The sequence below is a fragment of a genome, unplaced genomic scaffold (genome assembly GCF_019419815.1).
Source record: "Pyrus x bretschneideri cultivar Hongxiangsu unplaced genomic scaffold, Pyrus_bretschneideri_v1 Contig55, whole genome shotgun sequence".
NCBI classification, from domain to species: domain Eukaryota; kingdom Viridiplantae; phylum Streptophyta; class Magnoliopsida; order Rosales; family Rosaceae; genus Pyrus; species Pyrus x bretschneideri.
The window spans coordinates 1797812-1824118 of NW_025999793.1; the positions used below are offsets into that span (position 1 = coordinate 1797812).

General features: G+C 35.6%; 2 protein-coding genes and 1 long non-coding RNA gene across 3 annotated transcripts; 2 read left to right on the forward strand and 1 right to left on the reverse strand.

Moving 5' to 3' along the window:
• Positions 1-1594: 1594 nt before the first annotated feature.
• LOC103934980 (beta-glucosidase 12-like) lies at positions 1595-5039 on the reverse strand. The gene is made up of 13 exons (XM_048570829.1): positions 4869-5039; positions 4619-4688; positions 4303-4361; positions 4078-4153; positions 3829-3906; positions 3648-3735; positions 3311-3566; positions 2974-3089; positions 2617-2834; positions 2449-2480; positions 2253-2355; positions 1995-2103; positions 1595-1878 (listed from the first exon to the last, which is right to left on the reverse strand). The coding sequence occupies exons 1-13, from the start codon at positions 5037-5039 to the stop codon at positions 1707-1709; spliced, it is 1548 nt and encodes a 515-aa protein (XP_048426786.1). The 3' UTR covers positions 1595-1706.
• A 4292-nt stretch (positions 5040-9331) lies between these two features.
• On the forward strand, positions 9332-13054 carry LOC125470936. The gene is made up of 2 exons (XR_007253292.1): positions 9332-9605; positions 12840-13054. It is a non-coding gene; the product is annotated as an uncharacterized LOC125470936 (long non-coding RNA).
• Positions 13055-17493: 4439 nt separating this feature from the next.
• Positions 17494-22361, forward strand: LOC103934974 (zinc finger protein-like 1). The gene is made up of 9 exons (XM_009344740.3): positions 17494-17654; positions 17994-18074; positions 18691-18811; positions 18942-19036; positions 19171-19242; positions 20190-20465; positions 20636-20744; positions 21427-21613; positions 22055-22361. Exons 1-9 carry the CDS (start codon positions 17631-17633, stop codon positions 22143-22145), a joined length of 1056 nt encoding a protein of 351 aa, XP_009343015.2. The 5' UTR covers positions 17494-17630; the 3' UTR covers positions 22146-22361.
• The last annotated feature ends 3946 nt before the right edge of the window (positions 22362-26307 follow it).

Sequence of the window (26307 nt, forward strand, 5' to 3'; positions counted from 1 at the left end):
AAAAAAATATATATGTACTTGGGCTACATCCAAAAAAAAAGAGGAAAGAATTTTTAAAGTCTATTTTCTTCATTGGCTCGGGAAATATAAGACACCTCCTTCGGTAATCCTCATCGATAGGAGATTTGGTGGACTCCTAATATATGCTAATACACTTTAGTACTCGAAAGTTTCATGAGTACTCACCAATTTGGGTTTTGCAAGTCTCCAACCGAGAAGCTTTCCTCACTCGTGAACTTGGGGGACCACTGTTTGTTCCGTAGTTTACCACCCTCGAAACTACTAAGCACCGGTCAACCTTATACCTTCAAGGACCCACTGAAGACTTCATGTGGAGGCACCCTTGCCGAAGCACATGAGTTTTTCTCCAATCAAGAGACCAATCACAACACGACAAGCATCAACCTAAAAATAAAACTCCTAGAGCCCCACATCAATCGTGGATGGGAGCCGAAGACCCTCATCAACTATACAAGGAGACCATTCTCGAACAATTAATTCCTAATGTCACTATTGTGCATAAACTCGTCATTACAACTCACTAATGATGATTATGCTTAAACTTATGTCTTGTGTAAAATCTTCACTATTAATGAGGACTCCTCCACCCTCGTGGATGTAGCCCCATTTAAGGTGAACCACGTACATCTTGTGTTGCTTCCCTACCTCCATCTCTTTACATATTATCCTCACTAGGTGATGAAGCAACATTGCGATGGTTACAAACTCGACACTTTACGTCGTTCCAAAGTCTCATTGATTTTGTGCATCAACGTTTGTAAATAGTTTCTTACAAGCAATTAAGCCCGCGCGATGCCGTGAATTTTAAAACTGTGTTAAACAGGCGGAATATATTAAAATCTATTAGCATCCTTATGTTCAACAAAGAATAAAAAATAGATGTTTGTAATATATAGCAAAAGTTTTAAAACTCTTTAATTCTTCTAAGTAAATTTGACAAATACGTACAACCCAACCTTCGACCAGTTCAAGCGTGTACTTTTTCTTTTCTTCTATCAAATTTGTCATGTCACCCAAGGTCATATGCAAAGCCAGCTAACTGAAAACATTTGTGTTAAGTTGTGCAAAAAGTTGAGCACGCTTTAATTGAAAAAATAATCAATAATACAATTAGGCAAGAAGGGGACAAAGATAATCCTGAGGAGCTAGAAATATTTTGACTTCAACAGTAAGATATTAACAAGGTTTTACATACATACCCAAAAGCTCCAAGGTGTGGTATCAACTCCAAAAAAAAAAAACAAAAAAAAAAAAAAAAAAGAAAACCATCCCAAACAATTGTATAGAAATGTTTTAGTCCATCTAAAACCTTTTCTTATTTTTATTTTTATTTTTTTTTGTGGCCTTGTTTATTATTGTACTTATTAACAATTACTACTATGTTGAGGCGAGTTTCTTTACAATAGGACCAAGAAAAATAATAACTTATTACAATGTGCTATTTATTCCTCAACCCAAACTAGGACCAAAACTGTTTACGGCTATAAATAAGTTATTCCTTTGTATAGAGAGGTCTTACTGTAGCATTCACAGCTCTTATAGATTTTTATTGAATTATTGAATCAAAGAATACTTACATTATTGAAAGGAAATACAAATGCGGAAGGAATTGAAATACAAATACATAAAAAGGACAATTATCCACTTAAATGTTTATAATCAACAATAAATTTCTTTTAATTCCTTCAATTCTTCTTAAGCAAATTTTTGAACCAATGTGCTGAGAGTTTTGGGTGTCTTTTTAGCCCGTCATTATAATCCACATAGTTTAAACCAAATCGGACGGTGTATCCAGAATCCCATTCAAAGTCATCCAACAATGTCCATGGAAAGTATCCCTTCACTTTCGCACCATTTCTGCACACAAATACACAAATGTTCAAATGGATTAGGTCAATATAATGATTAAATAACAATAACTTAAGAAGGCTAGGCAGTATATAGCCTTAATTAATTTGTTAATAACTACTTACTTGATCGCCGCTTGAAGGTAACACAGGTGACGGTAGTGGTAGTCAATTCTATTGGTATCATGAAGAGCCTCGTCAATTGATAGTTCTGGATTATTCAACTCTGATACACCTACGTACATATTATTGCACAAAAAATTAAATATAGATTTTTCCTCTAAAAAAAAAAAAAAAAAAAAAAACGGGTAGTTTCATTTTACACTATTATAAATATGTGAAACTTTTGCATTTAATCAAGGCTTAAAAGTATGTATGACATACCATTCTCAGTAATATAAATGAGTGGATCATTATATTTTTCCTTTGTGTAGAGCACAAGATCGTGAATTCCTTTTGGATATACATATAACCAATCTGAAGCAGTCTGTAACACCATTTCAAGATAATACGTAAATGTTGGGGTAAAAAACTAATCCTCCAAATGCAAATAGCTCAAAATGATAAATTTGACGTATACCTGTGGACCAATAAGTACTCCATTAAGCTCAGCTGCCACAATATTTACAAACATTAGAATACAATTGGTGTAAATATTAGAATATAATTAATGTAATTAAGAAGTCAAACTAGGTCAAGAAGAACAAAGAACTTAAGCTATTGAAAGTAAGTTTCCTTTCGCACTCACTTGTAAGATCAGCTTGAGGGTCTGTTACGAAGCTTGCCTGTAGTGAATTGTTCTTAGGTGTACTAGTTGCGTATCTAGCAGTATAATAATTTATTCCAAGAAAATCAAACGATCCGTTTAGCAACTTGGATTGTTCTTTTGTGAATTTTGGCAATCTTTTTCCAACAATTGATCGCATGGTGTGTGGATAGTCACCACTTGTTAACAGGTCCAAAAACCTACAAAACATGAAAATTCCAAATATTAGCCTAATTATAGCATGATATATAAAGAGTAATGCTAGCTAGGTTGCATCAATGTTACAAGTCATAAGTAAACATGTAATTGAGTTTATATATAATTTATTAAGACACTTGCCATCCAAACATAAAATCCAAAGATCGTAAGGCAGCATCTTTATCTTGCTTTGACTCCGAAGCAGGCTCAAACCAGTATGTCACCAATGTTATTCCTATCAAGCCTTTCTGAGATGTCTGCCCAAAAATATGAATTTTGGTTGAATAAATAGGAGTTATAGAAAAAGATACAACCTTTAGATTATCTTACCACTTAGAGTATTCCCTCTTGTATTACAACTCAATAATAATGATTCATATAGAATTCTCAATTAGGAGCCAATATGCTGACCCCAAAAACAAAAAAAAAAAAAAAAAAAAAAAAAAAAAAAAAAAAGAAGAAGAAACTGTTATTGAACCTGATATCTATTCTTGTACAATTCTACAGCTGCTCCATGAGCAAGAAGAATGTGGTGTGTCACCAAGTATGGTTCAATGGCTGAATCTCCACCGGTGCAGTTTAGATTTTGCCAAGAAGAGCAGCGTCCCGGTGCTAGAGTCCCAACAGCATAACCCATGCTACTAAAAGTATATGGCTCATTTACCGTGAACCAATGCTTGACTCGATCACCAAATTCCTTATAACAAAGTTCTGCATAGTCTTTAAAATGATCACTGTAGATACAAATTTATGTTACGTATATCAGTATGTATTTTATCAAATTATCAATGAGAAAATAAATTTTGTTCACTTACACAATATGAGGGCTTAAGAAACCACCATATTCATCTTCTAAAGCTTGGGGAACATCCCAATGAAAGAGTGTTACAAACGGCTTTAAACCTATAGTACATGATCAGTAAAATCAAATTAAAAGTCTAATTGAATGATGTTCTAAAAATTCATGTAATAATTGTTTAAGGTAGGATGATTAACCATTGCGTAGGAGTTCATCGATGAGATTGTTGTAATAATCAATTCCTTTTCTGTTAATGCCACCACTTAATGTTCCATCTACTTAGAAAAAAAATAACAAGAAAAAAAAAGGGTTAACCAGTAGATAACTCGATCACATTACTTTAGTTAAAAGTATATAAAGAGAATAATTTTCTTGTAGGAAAAATAATTCTTATGCACAATATTGACATTGGTCCCAACCAAATATGAGGATGTGGAGCAACTTACTTGGTAATAATCTGGACCATGAAATAGATAATCTGTAAGCATCCAACTCCATATCCTTCATAATCCCCACATCATCCTAAAATGACAAAAGTTTAAAATTAAATATTGAGGATCTCATTATATATTGTCCTTTTTATTTTATTTTTATAAAGGCTCCAATTTAATATGTTAACATGTGCCCTTCAAGTATAAAGGGTCAAGGGACAAAGTTATGAGGTTTTAGACCTTATAGCGGTGATATTGATATATAGCGACATCTTCATTACTGCCATCAGCGATTTTTTCTGTAGTTATTCAAAAACATAATGATGAAATCCATATCATGTGCAAAGTACTTTATATGCGTGCGCACTGATGAAGTATATACATATATTGTACATATCACATGACCACGTACTATTCGTCTCCCAACAAAGTGCATGGTTATTAGAGAGGTTGGAGTTTACTTGTTCTCACGAAGAAAAGAATGAGGTGCTATTTATACTCCTTTTGAAATGAAGTAGCTAAAGTTTTCATATTACCAATTGATTAAATCACAGACCTGGATGTTTGTGGGTGAAGGTATCCCATATGCTTGGGCCTCTTCCATCTTCTTTTACTGCACCTTCATACTGAAATATACACACATGCATATACGTAAGAGTACTACTACACACGCAAGGAAGATGTCAACATTATAATTCCTGCATGGATGCTAACAGCATGTATAAAATACACCAAAAATATGGTAAATAATCCCAAAAGAAATATATAAATGTGTGTGTGTGTGTAAAATACATATATATACAGACCTGGTAAGCTGCGGAACCTGTGCCAAATATAAACCCTGGTTCAAAACTGCTACGATTGAGAAATTCGCAATGAACAGGTCGATCTGTATTAGTTGCTTTGCTATATGTCAATGCAAAGCCAATGAGTAGCATCACACCAAAGAGCAAAGATCGTGAATATTTCATTGCCATAACTTGGGTGTTCTGATATCGATCGAGATAATTAAGTTATCTCCTCCTGGAATATTGCATGGCGTTTATATAGGGAAAGGGAGGAAGGGATATGGTGTCTACGTACTAGCTCATGAGAATAGTAAAGGGTTAAAAATTGTAAACAAAATTGACTTTTAAAGCCCTAATTTAAAGACCAAGTCATGGTCTGTAGTTTAAAAGAAAGCACGTTTCATGTACCCAAAAGTTGCGTACGTACGTAAAAGAATGGATAATCCTTGCGTTCCACCTATGAGGAATGCACATGCTCTTCAAATTTTATATTGTGATCCTGCAGTTCCTTAATCTTTATTTGAAGATCATCTAAACAAAAATAATTATTTGAATTTGAGATCGTTTAGTCATTTAAATATATGAACCCAATCGATAGTGTTGATACTAAGTAAAAGATTTATAATGAACTATTCATTTTATTGACATATTTGGATAACTACACAGTCTTCAATTTGAACAGTTTTTTGCATATATGATATTCAAATTAAGATTAAAAAATCAATAACTTATACTATCTATATGAAAATACATTATTTATAAAAACAAATTATTCCTTGAGTTGAAAAGTAAGATAATGTAGACAACTGTACGATCAATCTCATTTTAATTTGCAATGATCAATCCTTGAGTTACCCTTGAGTTTTCCGGCAAAAGAAAATGTTAACAGCATTAGGAAACAAAGAGCCATTTATCTGCATGTTTATATGATGTATGTCCAAATGTTGAAGGCATAACTTTTGAAGTTGAATATGGAAGATTAGCAATAGAGACTTGTTCAAACAGTAGAAAATTACTTGAGCCAACAAAAAAACAGAAATTTATGACCACATTTCTTTACGTAAGTAGTAAGCGATAAAGATGAAGAATTTAATCTTGATCTTTTTCTTCTTGTTAGAGTTTTAGTATTGAATTGGTAAACCCAGTGGTTTTTTGAAATTGTCTTTCCACTCTAATTAAGAAGGCATCGAAACAGCTAGGTACTCAAGTTGGCTATTTTGCTCCTAAAGATTGTGAAAGGATTCCATTGGGGTGGTTTTTTCGAAGGTTTGGACACCCTTCAAAGTATAGTAGTTACACATTCTTCTTGCTGGTACAAGAATGAGAATAGTAAAGGGTTAAAATTTGTAAACAAAATTGGCTTTGAAAGTCCTAGTTTAAAGTCCAAGTCATGGTCTGTAATTTAAAAGAAAGCACGTTTCATGTACCCAATAGTTGTCTACGTGCGTAAAAGAATGGATAATCCTTGCGTTCCACCTATGAGGAATGCACATATTCTACAAATTTTATATTGTGATCGTTTAGTTTCTTAATTTTTATTTGAACATCATTTATACTACAAAAATACATTATTTATAAAAAAAATTATTCCTTGAGTTGAAAAGTAAGATAATGTACACAACAGTTCGATCGATCTCATCTTAATTTGAAATGATCAATCCTTGAATACTCTTGAGTTTTCCAGCGAAAGAAAATGTTTTCTGGATTAGGAAACAAAGAGTCATTTATCTGCATGTTTATATTATGCCTGTCCAACTGTTGATGGGCAAAACTCTTGAAGTTGAATATGGGCGATTAACTACAGAGACTTATTCAAACAGTAGACAATTATTTGACCCAACAAAAAAGTAGAAATTTATGACCAGAATTCTTTACGTAAGTACAGAATCGATAAGGATGAAGAATTAATTAATCTTGATCTTTTTCTCCTTGTTAGAGTTTTAATATTGAATCCGTAAACCCAATGGTTTTGTGAAATTGTATTTCCACGCTAATTAAGAAGGCATCGAAATAGCTAGGTTCTCAAATAGGCTATTTCGCTCCTAAAGATTGTGAAAGGATACCATTGGGGTGGCTTCTTCTTGGTAGTACAAGAAATTGATTAGTGTTTCAAGAGACTGGTTTTTATTAGCTTACATCTATTTATTTTGATTTAATATTTTTCATTTATATATATTTTTACAATTCAAAAACACAAAAGTTTGACCCCTCTGTAATTTTTCTAATTTTTTTCTTTATTTGAATTTTTGGGACTTATATTGAATTTTAGTGTGTCTCACAACCTGATGGAATTGGGAGGGAGGGTCATTTCATTTTTGGATATAGAACAAATAGGTTCAGGATATGAGAGAATTAAGGATACCCACCAGAAGGACTAATCCAAACCATAATGATGTGCCGGAAAATAGAACATTTTTGTTACCCGACCAACCCTTAGGAGAAGCAAATGCAACATGTACACTAATCAGTAAGATTAAAGAAGTAGCAATTAATGCAAAAACAGCCAATAGGGAAGCAATATTCATGTTCGTAATCCTCCAATCTACCAACAAAAGAATTATACCAATTGATCCCTTTATCAACCAAAAAATTGTACACCTTATATACTGCTTTTGGGCAACCCTCTCAACAACTAAGAGATCCATTCGAGGAACAAAGGGACTAGTTGAAGTATGGATCCTCCCAATATTGGGAGGATTCGTACTTCAATTGAGATGATAACAAATCATTTCACCTTTTTAGTTGTAACATTAGGCAGTTCTCGAAAAAAGATAGCGAAAAATATTATTCCTAGAATTGAGACTAAAAGGAATGTATAAACCAATGCTTCCATAGATTCGATCGTGGTTTACAATTATAGCTTCTATACCTGTTTATTTGGGATCGCCTTTCGGATAAATAAAGAACAAGAGTCAAAGAAAAGGCAGTGATTCAAATCAAGATTTATCTGGTACCCCATCTAAAAATCACAAAAAGAAAATAAAAAGTAACAAGTAACAATGCATATTGTATCAGACTACTTGTCTTCTTGTAGTTGGATCTCCAAGTTTTTGGAATGCTCCAAACTCTGGTTGAGCATCTAAATCTGGATCAATACCAGCAAAAACATCTCGAAACAAGGTTCTAGCTCCATGCCAAATGGATTTATTTTTTGTCCCATAATCCCCCACTACTATATATATCGTGAAACATGTCATCTGTTGGTATTTTTTTTTTTTAAGTCATTCGTTTTTTTTTTTTTAAGCATAACATAATATAGCATATTTGTATTTTTTTTTTATAATATAAGATATTCTTCCTTTAAGCATCCTGAGCTCTAATTTATAGATTTCCCTTGATCTATTTCTTCCACTTCATCGAAAGATATATCTTTCAATACAATAGTTATATGACAAGTGGATCTTACCTTTGTCTAGTGTACTACCACCAGATATTATGGAGGAATCCACGGAAGATGTTTGTTTACAATCTAAAACTGTTGGACCAAATGATGAGGAGAAGAATGAGACTATTCCATACATAAGAAAAGATGATAAGAAGGGAAAAAAAGAGAGTAGCTGACTAGGGTGAATTGAGAAGAAATAAGTCTGATAATAAAGGAAAAAAGTTTTGGTCGAGATGACATGTCATATATGACAACTACAGATACATAAAAACAAATATAGATGTGTACTTGATGTCATAAATGCTAATTATATTATATATTTACCCGCTTAACTTTCTGTTTGCAGGAATCAATAAAAAATTTTAATGTCTTTTCACAAGACGAATGAGGCAAACAATATGAAAATTGAGCAAGACTTTCTTTTTGTAGATTTTTCACAAATGGAAAATTGGAGGTGCGGAGAATGCACATGATATTTTGGCGTTGTGCAACACGAGGAAAAAATTGGAAGGATTTTTTTGTTTTGTTTTTGTGGCAAATTTTGTGCACTCTAGAAATTTGAAGTGCAGGTTGCACCATTTTCTTTTTGAATTGTACTATCTTAAGTTAAAATAACTTGTAGTTGTGTTCATATGCTATTAGAAAAATGGAGACAATACTCTTATTGATTATTAATTCATCTTCTTTATGTTATACTACAAAATGATGTACACACATAGCATAAGAATAAAACCTAACAATCTGTTTGGATGAAAATAATTTATATTACTAAAGAATTTTAAAATGATGGAAATTGAAATGAAAAAATTTTATTATCTAGAAATTGTGAATTTGCTTGTTTGATTAACCTAAAAGAACAATAGAATTGAATACAGAATTTGTTATTTTTAAACTCTCATTTATAGAAATATGAAAATAATATCTATTTACATGAAACTAAATTTAGGAATTGAAGGTACCAAATTCTAAGTTTTTTTTTCCATGCCAAAATTCTAAATTTATATGTCCTCCTCTAAATATAAGGCTGGCTTGGGATTGCTTAATTTTTTTTTAAAAAAAAGTTGGAACCATAAATTGTGTTTGGTTAGAAAAAAGAGTTTTTTTTTTTTTCTTCAATTGTGGATCAAAAACAATAGAAAGCAAAAGCAGGTTAGACTCTAAAGGAGCACTTTTTTTCATAGCAGCGCGTAAAAATTGTCAATTAATGAAATATTTATGCTGACAATACTATCCTTTTCTCCTATGCTTCGTTCAATTTCCACCTTTCCCTATTTCTCTCGCGCTCTCTCCTCTCCCTCTCATCTAGTTCGGGCACAGACCCATCTATCCTCTTCATCTCCTCTGGTTCAAGCACTCTTCACCAACAACAGGTGAGTTTTCTTTCGTTTCAATTTCTAATTTGCTTATTTTGACAATTTATTGTTGGAATATTGAAATATTGAACTGATTCAACTATAAGTCATTTTCTTCATTTTTCTGCAATTGATTTTTGTTCCAAAATGATTGAAATTTGCTGATTAATTTGGTTAAATTCTATTTTTAATTAATTTCTGGGACTTGAGGTGGATTAATTTCTTTGGTTAATTTGGTTAGAATCGTTTTTTCCCGTATAATTAGTTGATTAGTTGTAATTTACTTCGGTTATTAGTTTTGGATGATACTGGAAGATTTGATTGCTATTAAATTAAATTTACACAGACATGGATACTCTCTTTCATGTGGTATCATCCAAAACATGTCTGCAACATAAATTTACACCTGCATGTGGATTGTGAGCTTTTCAATAATAGTTTTTTTATTTGGACCAAAAGATAAAAGAATAGTATGAGTCGCATGAAATGGAAGATTGCAGAATCATAGTAAGCATATGATTTTGAGCAGGCAATGAACATTTCAGAGCCTTATCTCTAGCTCATAATTACAATTATGCTATGTAAGTCTTGATGATGTTGTGGTTTTTTTTGCTTTATTGCGTGACTTGTTGTGGTCTCCATTCCAGATCTATATGCACCATATAGCTTCTGATGTTGTTGTGGTCTCCACTGAACTTTGTGTCTTGTTTTGCTCTATTATTAAAATTCAAAGTTTTCATGCCATTTTCATTAGTTTTCTTTTAATATTATATATATAAGGATGGCAAAAAAGTGGGAACTTCAGCAAGAGCTCCACATGGTACATGCAATGATCATAATATATCCGTATTCAGTGAGTTGTGCATCAAGGATGTTGAGGTCGGACGTCGTCTTGGCCCTCACTTTAACAAAGAAAGATCGGCAAATTTCATAGAAAACTTTAGGAAAGAAACAGGAAATTATTATAGTAAAGCGCAATTGAAAAATAAGTGAGATAGACCAAAAAAGGATTGGTAGTTGTGCAAAAAACTAATTGGGAAAGAAACTGGCCTAGAGTGGCAACCGGAAAACTCTTTCAACGGTGAAAGTAGCAACCGGAAAAGTTAAAGTGATTGTCGCATCTATCACGTGGGTTTGCTGTCACATCCCGCCTCGGGGTCCACCACATCCTGGGCCCGCTCCACCACTATAGCACGATATTGTCCGCTTTAGGCCCCGACCACGCCCTCATGGTTTTGTTTCTGGGAACTCACACGAGAACTTCTCAGTGGGTCACCCATCATTGGAGTGCTTCCGCACGCTACTCGCTTAACTTCGGAGTTCCCATGGAATTCGAAACCAGTGAGCTCCCAAAAGGCCTCGTGCTAGGTAGAGATGAGAATATACATATAAGGATTACTCCCCTAGGCGATGTGGGATCTTACAATCCACCCCCCTTAAGGGCCCGACGTCCTTGTCGGCACACCACGGCCTGGGTTAGGCTCTGATAACAAATTGCCACATCTCGGCCCAAGGTCCACCACATCCCAAGCCCACTCCACCACTGTAGAATGATATTGTCTGCTTTAGGCCCCGACCACGCCCTCATGATTTTGTTTCTGGGAACTCACATGAGAACTTCCCAGTGGGTCACCCATCATGGAAGTGCTCTCGTGCGCTACTCGCTTAACTTCAGAGTTCCTATGGAACCTGAAGCCAGTGAGCTCCCAAAATGCCTCGTGCTAGGTAGATATGAGAATATACATATAAGGATCACTCCCCTGGGCGATGTGGGATCTTACAATGAGCTGTCACTAGGCATATTCTCTGAAACCCTGGGCGATGTGGGATCTTACAATGAGCTCTCACTAGGCATATTCTCTGAATCTTCAATCCTCAACAAAATCTCATATAATTCTTGATAAGTGTCGCAAAGAGTAGTGGTCGCCATAGAACGCCACTTCTTCCTAGTACCCAATCTGAAACGACGAAGCATCTCAACCGGATTAGCAGCAACATCCGGATGATAACGAGACAAATCAGTGAATCTCCTGTAATACTCATTCGCCATCAACTTCCCCTGTTTCAATTGAGTAAATTACTGCTTCTTGCGATCAATATACTAAGGGGGAACAAACCTTTTTCCTAAACAACCGTTTAAACACTTCCCAGTCAGCAATTTCCTCTGGGGTCAAATGATAAATCTCATGTTCCCACCAGGATGCTGATTCTTTATCTAAGAGCCATGTAGTCATCTCTACCCACCTTTCAGAATAAAGATTCCCTTAACTTTGCACATCGCCCAGGGGAGTAATCCTTATATGTATATTCCCATCTTTACCTAGCACGAGGCCTTTTGGGAACTCATTGGCTTCGGGTTCCATGGGAACTCCGAAGTTAAGCGAGTAATGCGCGAGAGCACTCCCATGATGGGTGACCTATTGGGAAGTTCTCGTGTGAGTTCCCAGAAATCAAACCGTGAAGGCGTGGTCGGTGCCCAAAGTGGACAAGATCGTGCTATGGTGGTGGAACGGGCCCGGTATGTGGTGGACCCTGAGCTGAGATGTGACAATTTGGTATCAGAGCTTAACCCTGACCGTATTGTGCTGATGAGGATGTCGGGCCCCTAAGGGGGTGGATTGTAAGATCCCACATCGCCAAGGGGAGTGATCCTTATATGTATATTCCCATCTCTACCTAGCACGAGGCCTTTTGGGAGCTCATAAACCTGCACCCCGGTGTTAGTGCTTCTGCCCAGAGTTAGGGCACAGTCCTTCACGTGATGTTCACCTCCTGCACTATACGCTCATCTTGGATCCAAGTTAAGTGCATAGTCCTGTCGTACAGACCAATATAGGTGGTTCCGACTCGTAGCTGACCCGCTTCACGTGATCGTAACACTTAAGCGTATTTATTTACACCCAGTCCTGTCGTACAAACCACTTTAGGTGGTTCTGACTTGTGTGCAGGTATAGTTGTTGAGATGTGGTTGATCTCTAGATTCAGCCATACAGGTCACGTTAAATGGCTCCGGCTGACATATCATATGCATTGATTGATATCACCTGGTTTACTTATATTTTATGCTGAGATATTTGACATGGCATATTTGTGGATTTTGCTATTTCAAGTATGGTTTCGATATATGTATATATTCTATTTTCTGGGAAATTATACAAGTTTTACGGAGAGGGGTTAGAAATTTTGAGAATGAAATGATTTTGAAAAGCTTTGTTTTTGCCCACTCACACTTTCTGTTTTGCGCCCCTCCAGGTTTTAGGTAGAAGTGCTTTGGTCGCTCACGAGGATCTTAACGGTGGTTCTGACAAAACAACACAAATGTAGGATCACCTTTGGGTGTTGTATAATTAGTATTCGTCCTACTGGACTGCACTTAGGCTACTTATACTCTGATTGTGTTTATCACACTTAATCTTGCATTATAATGTTATCTTAGCTAGTATTGCTAGTAGTTTGGTTTTTATTTATTCACATTTTTATTATTATTTATGCTTCCGCACTGTGCACATGGTTACATCATCCTCACGTGACGGCCAGTATGCCTTGATTCCGGTCAGGGTGTGTCATTTGCTATATCCAATATGAACATTTTTTTCATCTAAGAGAGAAAAAAAAAAAAAAAAAAAAAAAAAAAAAAAAAAAAAACTGAGTGGGGGCCATCCACCCCCAGGTTTTGTCCTTGCTCAAGTAGTATTTGATAAACTTTATAGCCCAACATGGTTTTGTCCACCACCACCATTGATATTGTCCCCAATTTAACTACATCGCTATGTATGAGTATAATCCTAAAGGGCCTCATTGATATTATGGGTGAAAATTTTCATATATAAATTATATAATTTTTTGTTCAATGCCCGATGTGAGATTTTATTCTCCAACATGCCTTATCATGAGTTGCGCTACATGGGGCTGATTCAATCAAACGAATTATATAATTTTTTGTTAAATGCCCAATGTGAGATTCTATTCTCCAACAAGCAATCAAACGAATTCCGAGATAGGAAAACATCATGCTTTATCTAAACTGTACAAAAAAGGACATCATAACTCCAAAGCACCTATGATCGCAAACAAAATTTCATAGTAGATCCAATAAACTCAACCTGCTTACTCTAACACTCTAATTAATAACCAGGTTGACCCCATAAATGATCAAACTCGCACATGTCTGTAAGACTTGAATACATATATGTTATTATTTTTATTTAGTTATCCTTAATGAAATTTGTACGGATGGCAAAGTACTGCACCAACAGTGGAACATGTCAAATTCCAAGGTTGGAGACAACTAGCCTCGTATAACTAGAGCATGAATGTAAAGAATACCACAAGGTTCATGCCAAGAAGCTACAAATTACATGCTTGAGAAGCTAAAAATATTTTGACTTGAACAACAAGTTGTCCACATTAACGAGCTAATACCTGTCAACAAGCTCAAAATATGACAACAACTCTTAAAGAATAAATCATTATACCACAAACGCCTGAATAATATTTTATTTCATTTTAAATTGTTATATGACCTTGCATATTTTTAGTATTGTGTACAATTATTATTATATCGAGCAAGTTTTTTAACATTAATATTTTACTCAAATTAGAACCGAAAATTTTCTCTTAGACCATCTCCAACCTTGGGCTAAAACCTAAAATTTTTAACCCATAAATAGTTTTTCTTCTTCAACCATTTTGGGTTAAATTTTTTGTGACATCCCGTCCCGAAACTATCAAACCGTACATGTAAATTTACCGTTTTACCCCTAAATTGTCTTATTACGTTTTTGGTGTTTTGTGTGGTGTGGACATGAGTGGGGCCACACACACACATCCACATCTGCTTCCTCTCTCTCTCCCTCTGACTTTCCTCTCTCTCTCTCTCTCTCTCTCTCTTTCTCCCCCCCCCCCCGAGTCCACTATTCTTCTTCTTCTTCTTCAAATTGGTACGGACACACACACACTCACCATATTCCACACAGATCGAGGAAACCAAGGGTGTAGTTGTGATCGTGAAGTCGAGGGGAGCACGGTGGTACCATTTTCAGGTAGGGAAACAACCACTTTCACGTTGATTCGAAGTTTTCCGTTTTGAACACTGTTCATGCAAACTTAATCTAGCATGTTTTTGGACATTCTAAGCTTGTAGATGTGTTAGTGAGGCCTCAAGGAGCTTGGGAATGCTTCGTTGGGTGAATTTGGACGTCGGGAAAGCTTAGTTCCAAAGTTGGCCGAACTTAGATCGTTGTTGCAGGTGAGATTCCTTGATTTTTAGGCCTTAAAAGTAGTCTAACGTGATTCTACTAGTCCTAAGCTTCATTTTGGTATAAAGAACGTGAAAAATGGTTGAAAAACGAGTGAGAAAACAAAGTTTGAAAAATTTCCAGTTTTCCGGCGACGGCGGCGCAGACGGCGACGGCGGCGCAGACGGCGACGGCGGCGGCTCGCCGGAGAGGACAGGGGAATATTCCGTTAAGTTTTAACGGAATATTCCTACAGGACTAACGGCGTCAGTTAGGGAATATTCCGTCAGTCAAACGGAATATTCCGTCAGTCAAACGGCACGTGGCCGCGCGTGGGGGCGCGTGGACCCGTGCCATTCCAGGCGCGTGGGGGCGCGTGACGTGTCCAAAAATTATTTTAAAAATATGGTTGTGATCGTGAGGTTGTGTAGGTCACGTTGGTATATTCATTTGTCCATTTTGAGCAATGTATGAGAAGTTATTTTGAACGGACGGTTATGTGCTTTAAAGTTAACGTTTTTGTAGTTAATTCGCATATAGGTGACACGTATCCCGAGGACGAGCGTGCACATTCGAGGCAGGGGGGCTACGACCCTTCTACTTACCAGTGAGTGGGCTTTTGTTTTCCGTATATACCTATATACATGTTATTTCCCAGAAATTAGTATAAATACCTTGTTTTACGCCGTAATTTTATATGATTGATGACTATGCATGATTAGTGGCATATGAGTTGGTTTATATATTTATTCTTACGTCATTTACATATATGTTGGTGCTGCGGCGGCCTAGGTAAGTGCCAGGTAAGCGTTGTTTTACATTCGCATTAAATAGTGGTTCGAGGTGCTTAGAGAGCTCATAACCTGCACCCCCGATGTTAGTGCTCCCGCCCAGAGTAGGGCACAGTCTTTCACGTGTTGTTCACCTCCCGCACCACACGCTCAGCTTGAATCCAAGTTAGGTGCACAGTCCTGTCGTACAGACCACTATAGGTGGTTCCGACTCGTAGGTGACCCGCGATTATTCGCACAGCCTTCACGTGATCGTAGCACTAGAGCGTTATATGTTTTACACCCAGGCTTGTCGTACAGACCACTATAGGTGGTTCCGACTCGTGGGCAGGTTTAGGGAATGAGTGGTAAATTGAGCTCTAGGTTCAGCCGTACAGGTCACTTAGGGGACTCCGGCTGTCATTTTATTATTCTATTGATGTGCTATACATACCTGAGCATTTGCATGTATGATTGGGGCCTTGAGCATGTTGGCATACCCTTGATTATACTTGGCATACTTATACCTACGTTTTTATGTTTATTTTTTGGGAAGTATACAGGTTTTACGGCGAGGGGTTATATTATGTTTTATGAAATGGTTTTCTAAGAGATTTGTTTTGCCCACTCACGCTTTTGTTTTTGCGCCCCTCCAGGTTCTAGTAGCTTAGCGGGTTCGGTGGTTTCCCCAGGGACGTTCCGGCATTCTGACAGACCTTCACCTATGTAGGGTCGCCTACAGGCGCACTATTGTCGTAACATTTATTTTTCGGGCTGCTGTATGCCTTAGGCTCTGAATCCAGTGTTTTAATTGCACTAGCACATATCCTATTACTCTATAGTTGCTAGTTTCAAATTTTTTTCGCACTTTTCTATTACTGTTTCTAGCTTCCGCACCGTGCACATGGCTACGTCACTTCCACGTGGTGGCCAGCATGCCCCGATCTCGGTTGGGGTGTGTCATTTTTAGCCTGAGATTATTAAAGAATGAATTTAGGATAATTTTTTTTCTTAAAGTAACTTTGGGAAGAAAAAAAATTATGTATACTATCCTAATTTAATTTTATGGACATTTTAACTTAAAAATATTTAGATTCCGATAAATATTGAAAAATTACTAAACCGACACTATGAAACTTGTGGAACACTACAAAAGAATATGAAACACATAAAAAAAAATTTAATTACTTTAGCCGTTGGATTTAAATTTGGATCATTAAATATTTTTTTTTTTACCGTCGAATTTGATCAAATTAGATTTGAACTATTGAATTCAATGAATTTATAAATATAAAACTAAAAAAATATGCATAGATGGTGGATCAGCCTCACTAACCTAAGAGGAATCCTGACCTAAATTTGCCTCATAAATGAGTTTTGATTTTGAACTCATATTTGCCTCAAGAGTTGGAGCAAGTTCGGGTAAGTTTAGAACCTAAAATTTAAGTTTTACTCTAAGGGTTGAAGTGGGTAAAGTTTTAAGGTGGTCATCATTTTGCTAAATGCAACAAAGTTTATTTTTATTTTTATTTTCATTAATAAGGGAACTAGCTAGTGGCTTTGCCATGACAATTCACCATTTTGGGATTTGAAAAACTCATAGAGATATTTCAGCCCCCTCTAACCATCATCATATAACTCATCAGTACTAAAAATCGAAACCAAAACATATCGGGTAAAATATGAACTTAAAACTCGTTTCCAACTACTAGTGCCACCGCTCGGTGATGCAAATAATGCAAAGTTGACCGAAGTTGATTTTGGATTTTGTGTTGGGTGGTTGGTTGGTTGATTTATCAAATTAAGGCAAAAAATAAGAAAAAGAAAATAAAGGAAAACTGATAACGGATCTCTTGTATGAGTTTAGCGCGAGCCTGTGAGCACTGATCTCTGCTCTGCCTGAGAGACAAGTTTCGCAAATCTGATGATGGCGTTTCGTTAGAATCGTCAACCGAAGAAACGCAGGCCTCCAACGATCACTAAAAACCTTCCCCAATTGTAAACCCTAGCGACTCTGGTTCCCTCTCAGTGCTGCAATGGTGGTCTGCAAATGCCGCAAGGTATCTCTCTCTCCTCTTCTCTCTCACACGATAACTGGTGTCGTAGAATTTTACTGTATCATTTCCCGATTCAATTCACAGAGAAATGCGTGATTTGGTAGCTCAAATTTTAGATCGGATCGGATTTCTAATGTTGGAACGAATGCGATCCATAAGATTGTGAATTGGTTTTAGTATCGGCATTTGACTTGTAGTTTGGGAATTTTCAGATTTGTCGTTCAAGTTCATGATTGTGATCCAATTCTCGAAATCCTAGTTCCTATACCTTCTTGTGGTTTTTATTTATTTTCGTTGATTGATTTCCAAGGCTGATGGAGATTGGGGATTTTGGTGTTTCAGGCTACTAAGCTGTATTGTTTCGTGCACAAGGTTCCGGTTTGCGGAGAATGTATCTGTTCTCCGGAACATCAAATATGCGTGGTAGGCATTTCTTTCTTCTTTTTCCGGCGTCTGTTTTGTGGTCAACTCTGTATTGTAATGTTAAGGTTGCGTGAACAGTTTGTTTTGTTGATTCATTGATAACCATAGAGAAATATTATTCTCGTTTTATCATGCCGTAGGGCTGGAATTGGACATACCATAATCGTGCGGATAATTGGGTGCGACTTCAATTTGGTTATGCATGTTTCTACTTGGTTTACATTTATTGCTTGTGTGTAATGAAGAGAGAGAGATGAAAAGAAGTTCATGTGAAAAATAAATATTAACATGTAGGTTTACTATGATTTAAAGGTGTAATGGTTCAGTTAATAGTATAAAAGCAACTTTTAATTGAATATGAGTATGACTTTGTTTGACCATTTTGTGGTCACTTTAAGTACTTAAGTATCTTGTCAGGTTTAGGTTGGTATGGGAGGCCGAGATATGATACAACAGACTCTTGACCTTCGCTCAAGTGGTAGGGATGGGGGGCTTGTTGGCAATTGTTTTAGACTATTCGTATCTAATACTTTCAGAAAATTAATTTAACATATACTAGGAATATTCTAAGGCTCTTTCAGGCCTGATCTGTTTTTATCTTCTCATTTTTTTGTAGATTCGTACTTATTCAGAATGGGTAATAGATGGAGAGTATGATTGGCCTCCTAATTGCTGCCTCTGTCATGTTGATCTGGATGAGGGGACTGGCTCTCAAACAACTCGGCTGGGTTGCTTGCGTAAGGAATTTGCAGAAATAGTTACTGCCACATATCTATAGAACGAAAAAAAATTTGGTTTTTGAAAGGATAAAGGAAATTTTGAACTCATTACACATTGTAATGCACATTTATCTTGTTGTTCATATAGATGTAATACATACAAGTTGCCTGGTTTCACATATCAAGAGTTTCCCTTCGCATACTGCACCAGCTGGATATGTTTGTCCTACATGTTCCACATCAGTAAGATTTGCCTTCTTGTTGTATTGTCTTGATTAAAATTAGAAATACATAGTTCAGTGTATGAATCTAGAATTTATGTTCTGACTTGCTTTTATTAGTGTGGTACTTTTTGACATGGTTATATGTTGGTGCAGATATGGCCTCCCAAGAATGTAAAAGATTCAGCATCCTGCCTTCATTCAAAGTTGAAGGAAGCTATCATGCAGGCAAGGCTTGGTTTTGACAATTAGATTATCATAAAATAAGTAATAAGTAATTTAATGGAAATTTGATTACCAAATCTTAATATTTTTTTCATACTTGGTGTTTGTTGCATCACAGAATAAAACGTTATTGCAGTATAATAATGATACAAAAATGCTGAATCTTAGTGATAATGGTAGCTATTAGTCGTCTTCACTGTAATACTGCTAAAATTGTAACATAGTCATTGTCAACTTGATCTAAATAGAGAGATGATGTGAAGAGAAACAGGTTGTGTAGGTTGGCTCTGGGTTTACTGTTATTTTGTTTGACACTAGACTGAAATTAAGTTAGCTATTAGATATCTTTCAAATACTAGGAGGTATCAGATTTGTTTGGAAATTGGAACATGGAACATGCAGAGGACTCTCTCCCCCAGCATAGACATGTTTTGAGTACATGGTTGCAGGTGTATTATCCTATGTCGCACTACTGATTTTGATGCTTCTTGCTAAATAGGTTAGAAGGGTGTAATTTGGTGAGTTGGAAGTGGTTCTTTCTGTAACGAGTAGCACTGACATACCACATTAACCGTAGATTTTAGAACAAAGAGGAAAACAACTTTTAAGAATGATATTAATACAAAAAAGTGTAAGTGTATTCAATTGTTAATACTCTGCAATAGATTAATTAATTAATTAATTAAATACTACTTAATCCTTTGAAGTCTGGCATAGGCAAAGCATAACTACATGACTGCATTTTCAAATCTGATTTATGTGTATTTTTATGGGCCAAATATCCGTTGGAAGGTGCTCCTTGCACTTCATGAAGGGTTGTATGGTTTGGTATTTGTTCATTGGTTGTTGTGCCAAGTTTGAGGCATATTTTGCTTTAGTGTTGTAGTTGTTCCTTTGCTTGTGTCCTTTATGGTAGTTAAATGTCAGCAGATTTTTCTGCTGTCGTGCAGACTGGCTTGGAAAAGAACTTGTTTGGAAATCAGCCTGTTTCATTGTCGACAGAATCCCGTAGTCCTCCTCCTGCATTTTCCTCAGATCCACTTGTTAATGCATCTTTGAATGGAGGAAGGGACAATAATGCTAGCTCATCCGCAGGAAAAGATGGACCTAGCATAATTGATTTCTCGGCTACAACTGGAGCTGGACCTTCTATACTTCCAGTGACAGACATAGTGGAGATAGAAGGTGCTACTTCAGCAGGGAATTATGTGAAAAGCATGAGTCCGGTAAGGCCAAATTTTTGTTATTTTCTGAATTAATTAGTTAATAAACTTAATCCCTACCTTCTTTATATGTGTCATTTGACTGGTGGTCATGTATGTGCACCTTGATATATTTCTTATGTTTTATTTCTATTGGGTCATGATTTCATTTTGTTTGTGGATACAAAATCTAGCCTGGTGCTACGACACGAAAGGGTGCATTCCAAGTTGAGCGACAAAACTCTGAAATTTCATATTATGCTGATGATGAAGATGGGAATCATAAAAAATATTCACGAAGGGGTAAGTAGAAAGTTTTTTGTGTGTGCACATGTGTGTGTGTCAATTTTCAAGTCATGATATTTTCTTTATTATGGCATTGTTAATTAAATTTACAGTGTAGTACTTGGTTTGATGAGTTAAGCCATTTCTGATCAGAACTGTTTTGTAATAATTCTGTTAGGCGAAAATACACCTTTGTTTCTTCAAGTTTTGCCTAAGTATCAATTTGTCTTTTTTTTCCCCAATTGTATAATTGGACCCTTCTTTTGTTTATTTTAATTCTTTTTAGTTGAAGCAATGTTATTAGACAATATATAGTTAGACCCTTCTTTTATCAACAATAGTTACAACTTTGTTATTAAATATGTTGATTTGGCACCTTTAACTAATGTGGCACATTAACCGAGTATATGATGTCAATGTATGTCATATCATATGCAATGCCATTTTCTTGCCACATACATGCCAAATTTTTAGTCTATAACTAAATTACAGTATTGCTGGATGGAAGAACCATAGTTTTCCAATTGAAGAAAAAAAATGGAATACGCAATTACAAAAATTGGAAAATAGACTAGAAATTTGATAACAAAAGTTATAGTTTAGCATTTACTAATAATATGTCTCCTCTTGCTTGGTGTTTGCTAGATGAAATTGACACACTAGTGTTGCAAAATTAATTTGTTGTGGGTTTTTATGGTAGGCCCATTCCGACATAAGTTTCTTAGAGCATTGCTTCCATTCTGGTCAAGTGCGTTGCCAACTCTACCAGTGACTGCACCCCAGCGCAAAGATGGATCAATTGAAAATGATGTCCCAGAAGGTCGTCCCCGAAGTAAAAAATCATCAAGAATGGATCCAAGAAAAATCCTACTTGTTATAGCAATCATGTAATGTCCATGCATCCCCATTTTTCGTCATCGCTATATTTGTTTACTTAATTCTTCTTGTTGGCTAAGAAAGTAGAAAACACGGGTATACAAATTTGGAAACAGAAATAATCTGAATCTTCTTTACGGTGGATAAGGAGGGTGGGGCCACTTGTCTAAGCGTGCCATGGCATTCTCATAAGTGCCATGCTCCCCTGTGATATTGGAGGTTAAGTTGTTTTTGGGTCAATCGGAACTCCTGTTCTTCTGGATCCTGTTTCCTTGCTTCTGCTGATTTTATTATCTTGTTGCAAGTATAAATGGATGGATCATCGAGGAAAAGTATTCTAGTTGCCAAGCTGCTAATAGAACTCATTAGACATGAAGGCAGTGTTAATACACTGTACAGCATATAAAACAAGCTGCAGTCTACTAATGCAAATGTTTCACAAACTTGTGCAGGGCATGCATGGCGACTATGGGTATTTTGTATTACAGATTAGTGCAACGGGGTCTTGGTGAGGAGATGCCTGAAGACGAGCAGGAGCGGTAAATTTCATATATGGTATGGTGAAATTCAGGTGCGTTGTATACTTCCCTTACGCGCAGACCTTCTGGTCCCTGTTGTGATCCTGCAACAAAATGTTCTTTTTCTTTGGTCTGGACGTGCTTCATTCATGTTGTTAGTGAAACACGTAAACGGATTGTAGCAATTTACATTTCGGGGTTGATCACAGTGAAATGTTATAAAGATTAGCTTCTTTGTCCATGATCTCTCGTTGCCATTTTTCATTTTGCATCTGTATGAAGTTGAATTGGAGAAGCAGGTTAAGTGCAGAAGTTTTGTTGTTATCATCCATTGAGCCCAGCAGATTGTAGTGATTTCTGTATTTTATGGGATACATGGGATTTGATTGAATTGCAAAAAGTATTCTCAAACATTTTCTTACCTGGATTATTACTTAACCACATACCTTCTCTTTTTGTTGCATTTATGCCAAAATCTGATAGAAGTCGACCATTTTAAAAACATTTGAGAGAAAATATCATTAGGCCTGAGAGGTTCGGCCCAATAAAAGTTCGTGAGGGAAGATATTTGGGCCTTTATTTTAGGAGAAATGAACAGTGCTTGGCTCAAAGACCTTTCGACTCGTCAAAATGTTGTGGCCTTAGGACTTGTTTATAAGTTCTTTTAAAACGAAAACGAATGAAATTGCTTTTGGTGATATTAATTTTGAAGTACTGGAATACAACCAGTTTATCTTGTCTCGGCTACCATTAATATAACATTGAGTTAAAAGTCCTTAATCAGCAAGGCATCAGTACACTTTTGACGTAATTGTTTGATTGAGAGAGGTTAAATTACTTGTGGGACAAGTCTAAAACTTATACATGTTCTGTGTGGCAGAGGCAACAATGGGACACATTCAAACAACAATCAGGAGATTCACCAAGCGTGACCGAAGGCTCAAGTGTCAAGCCTCTAAAAACATCTGAGAAACTAACTCTCACAAGGGGTGTTGTGTTTAAACCAAACATCTACATTACAAAATTATTAATTGATTTATTAATTGTCCTGCGTATAAATAATTGCGAGATCCATATGAAAATATTGACACAAGTTATTGATTAATGTGGGTAATGAGTCTAATGACTATCAATATCTAAAAAGTAAAAGGCCTTGTACTAAAATTTTAAAACATCAAAAGACAATTATATTCCCCCACTGATTTTAACTTACTAAAAACGCAATTTAGGCTGTGTGACAAAGGCTAGAGAAGGGAGAGAGAAGAGGTTCGAGGTTTAAGTCTCACTTGTCGTTCTAAATTTGAGATTATGATAGTTAGTTTAGAACAATAATCCTCGGTTTGATTTGAGCGTTGATATTTATCTTCAACTGGAATAGCTTGAAACAATTCTAACAGATAAAACTCAACTAACACACCAAGGTTTCGGATTAGGAAAATGCCAATTACAATCAAAATGCCAATTTCAAATAGTGTCCTTGCTAGTTTTATTAATGGTTTTGCGCTTCATAAACTTTCCTATGGCAGGCTATGAAGTGATTGAATTTCTAATTGTCAGGATCCAAGATATTTTGACTTTGAAGTGGTGGTTCAGTCATCTTATGTGGTGTTTCTTCATTGAGTTTGGTAATAGATGATATCAAGCTTTGGCTACGTTCCCTTGCTACATTTTATATTTGTCATGCCCACGAATTTGTCAATATGGTATATTGAATTGGCCAAGTTGACATTGTTTTTAGCTTTTGGGTGTTTTTATTTTTAAGAATGCTACAACTTTAATTTAGGATGCTCTCTTTAAAGTTCATATTTTTTCACAATGTTTTAATAAAACCGTTTTCGTTTCCCAAAACACTTCCTCCCACACTCGTTCTCAACGACAATTACGGGCAATTCAATATTACTCTTCCTTGTAATCGAAGTTAAAAGAAGAAAGGCCACTGCACAGTTCGATCTGTACGTGTTGGTTAGTTGACACAGTTGTATAACTTGTACTACAAGACATGAAACTTCCATCCCATAATGCATAGAGCTTGTCACGATGTTATAATTTCAAATATGTCAATGTCATTTGGCAATGGCCACCGACACACTCTGGGGCAAGGGTCCCCGAATGTCACAAGATTTTAGACAAGCTTAGTTTGCTTAATTTATTTCCTATGGACTAGGGGAAACTTAATTAATTAAAAAAAAATCTTTTGGGTTTGGAAGTGAATGAATTCTTAATTATTAGTCTTGTAATATTCTTTGCCAGGATATAATCTTTAAAATTAGACACAATTCTCATTCATTTTCTTTTTATTTTACTGGGGGGCAAAGGATTAGAGATAATCTAATATTTTATACTTTAAATATGACAATAAACCAAAAAATGACCTTATGTACCAGATATTTTATGAAAACTATTAAACTATATAATTAACATGGTTTCTCTAGAGGAGGCAGCAACTAAAAAACGACCTGATGACACTTTGAGTCACCAACATGGATCTCTTGTCCCTTGCTAATATTATTAGAATCAACTTTTCTTGTTAATTGTAAAGGGAAAGCCAGATGATGAGAATCCCAACCTTTGTGTGCGAGTATAAAGTGCAGTGTTGAGAGTTAAATCTCACATTGTAAAAAATAAAAAATAAAAAAAAAGATATCACACGTAATTAAGCTACTCTTTATATTTCAGTTGTTTTATAGTGGAGGATTAACTTCCAATATAAGTATTAATCTTACCACTCAAACTTTAAACTTTACAACTACAATTGGTTATTGATACATAATTGTAGTTCTCTTCAGTTTAATTAATGGATACTTACACATAATCTATACAACCTGTAAATATATGTTTGCTTAGTTTTTCGGTATTCTATATATATATTTTTATACAATGATATATTTACATTAACGGATGAGAGAATAAATTGGTATTAAATTAATCATCCATAATATTCGAATATAAAACTTCTCACTGTAGAAAAACCACTAGACATATAACTGGCGCAACAACTTTTGTTCAATTTGAACTTGAGACCTCCTCCGAATGACTACCTAGAGATGGCTGCAAGGCTGACACAATAATAGCTGATGATTATGATTACAGTAATTGACATAATATAATTAACAAAGAGGCACTAAAAATTTGCAGAATTCCTTATTATTTAGTAGTCTTGATCCCCTCTTCATTATCTTCAAGGGCCACTAATTATTTTGGGGTTTTTTTTTTTATTTTTTTATTTGAAACACACTAATTATTTTGGTTTGGATATAAAATTTAGCTACAACTAAGCGTATTGTCCAGCTCATTTCACTTCCCTTCTTTAGATTGCAATACTTCAGCACTGATGTCACTAGATCATATATCTTAGTTGTCCTAAAATGCCTTGACAAAATATGCTCTAGGGATGGAGACACTGGAAAATTAAGCATTATATCCATATAGTCCACCAGAATCGGTCTTGAGATTTTGGAGGCCCTGTGTGGGACTCAAATGGGGGCCCTTACATGATTTAAAATTTTAATTGCTACATTTTCTTTTATAGTTTATATTTTTTTAATTATGGATTAAATTGATATAAAGAAAAAAGCAACATGAAGCATAACGCGGTGGTATGCACCTATATGAAATCCTATGTTTTTTTGTTCGAAACTCCTTAATTTTTAAATACAAAAAGCATAGAGTGATGGCTATGTAGTTATCGAATCACCGTACAAATACCATAATCATAACCATTAATGATATTTATTAGCATCTAGAGTTCATCTCATGAAAATTTTGCGTTAAATGAATAACTGGTTATGATATTGATAGCATCTTACAATGAAATGTTATTTTTATTGCATTTTTGCTCACTCTCTAAAGCAAGGATTATTCTCACCACCCCCACCCCTCCCCCCTCACCTCTCGGTTGGTTGGCATTAGATTAGTTGAAAATTCAAGATTCGAGATTTGTGTCTCTAACGGTAGGTATGAGCAAAGTTGTATTATAATTTTCTTTTGATATAGGGAATTGTTATTGATACTCCAAAAATCTCATTCTACACTCCAAACTTTCTATATTTGGAAGGAAAAATACACTTGTGAGGAGTATAGAATGAGATTTTTGGAGTGTAACTAACACTTCCCTTGATATATAGATGACTAAAGCCTTCAAATTGATGAAACTTATAATTTGATAACTTTTAAACGGTGATCAAAAG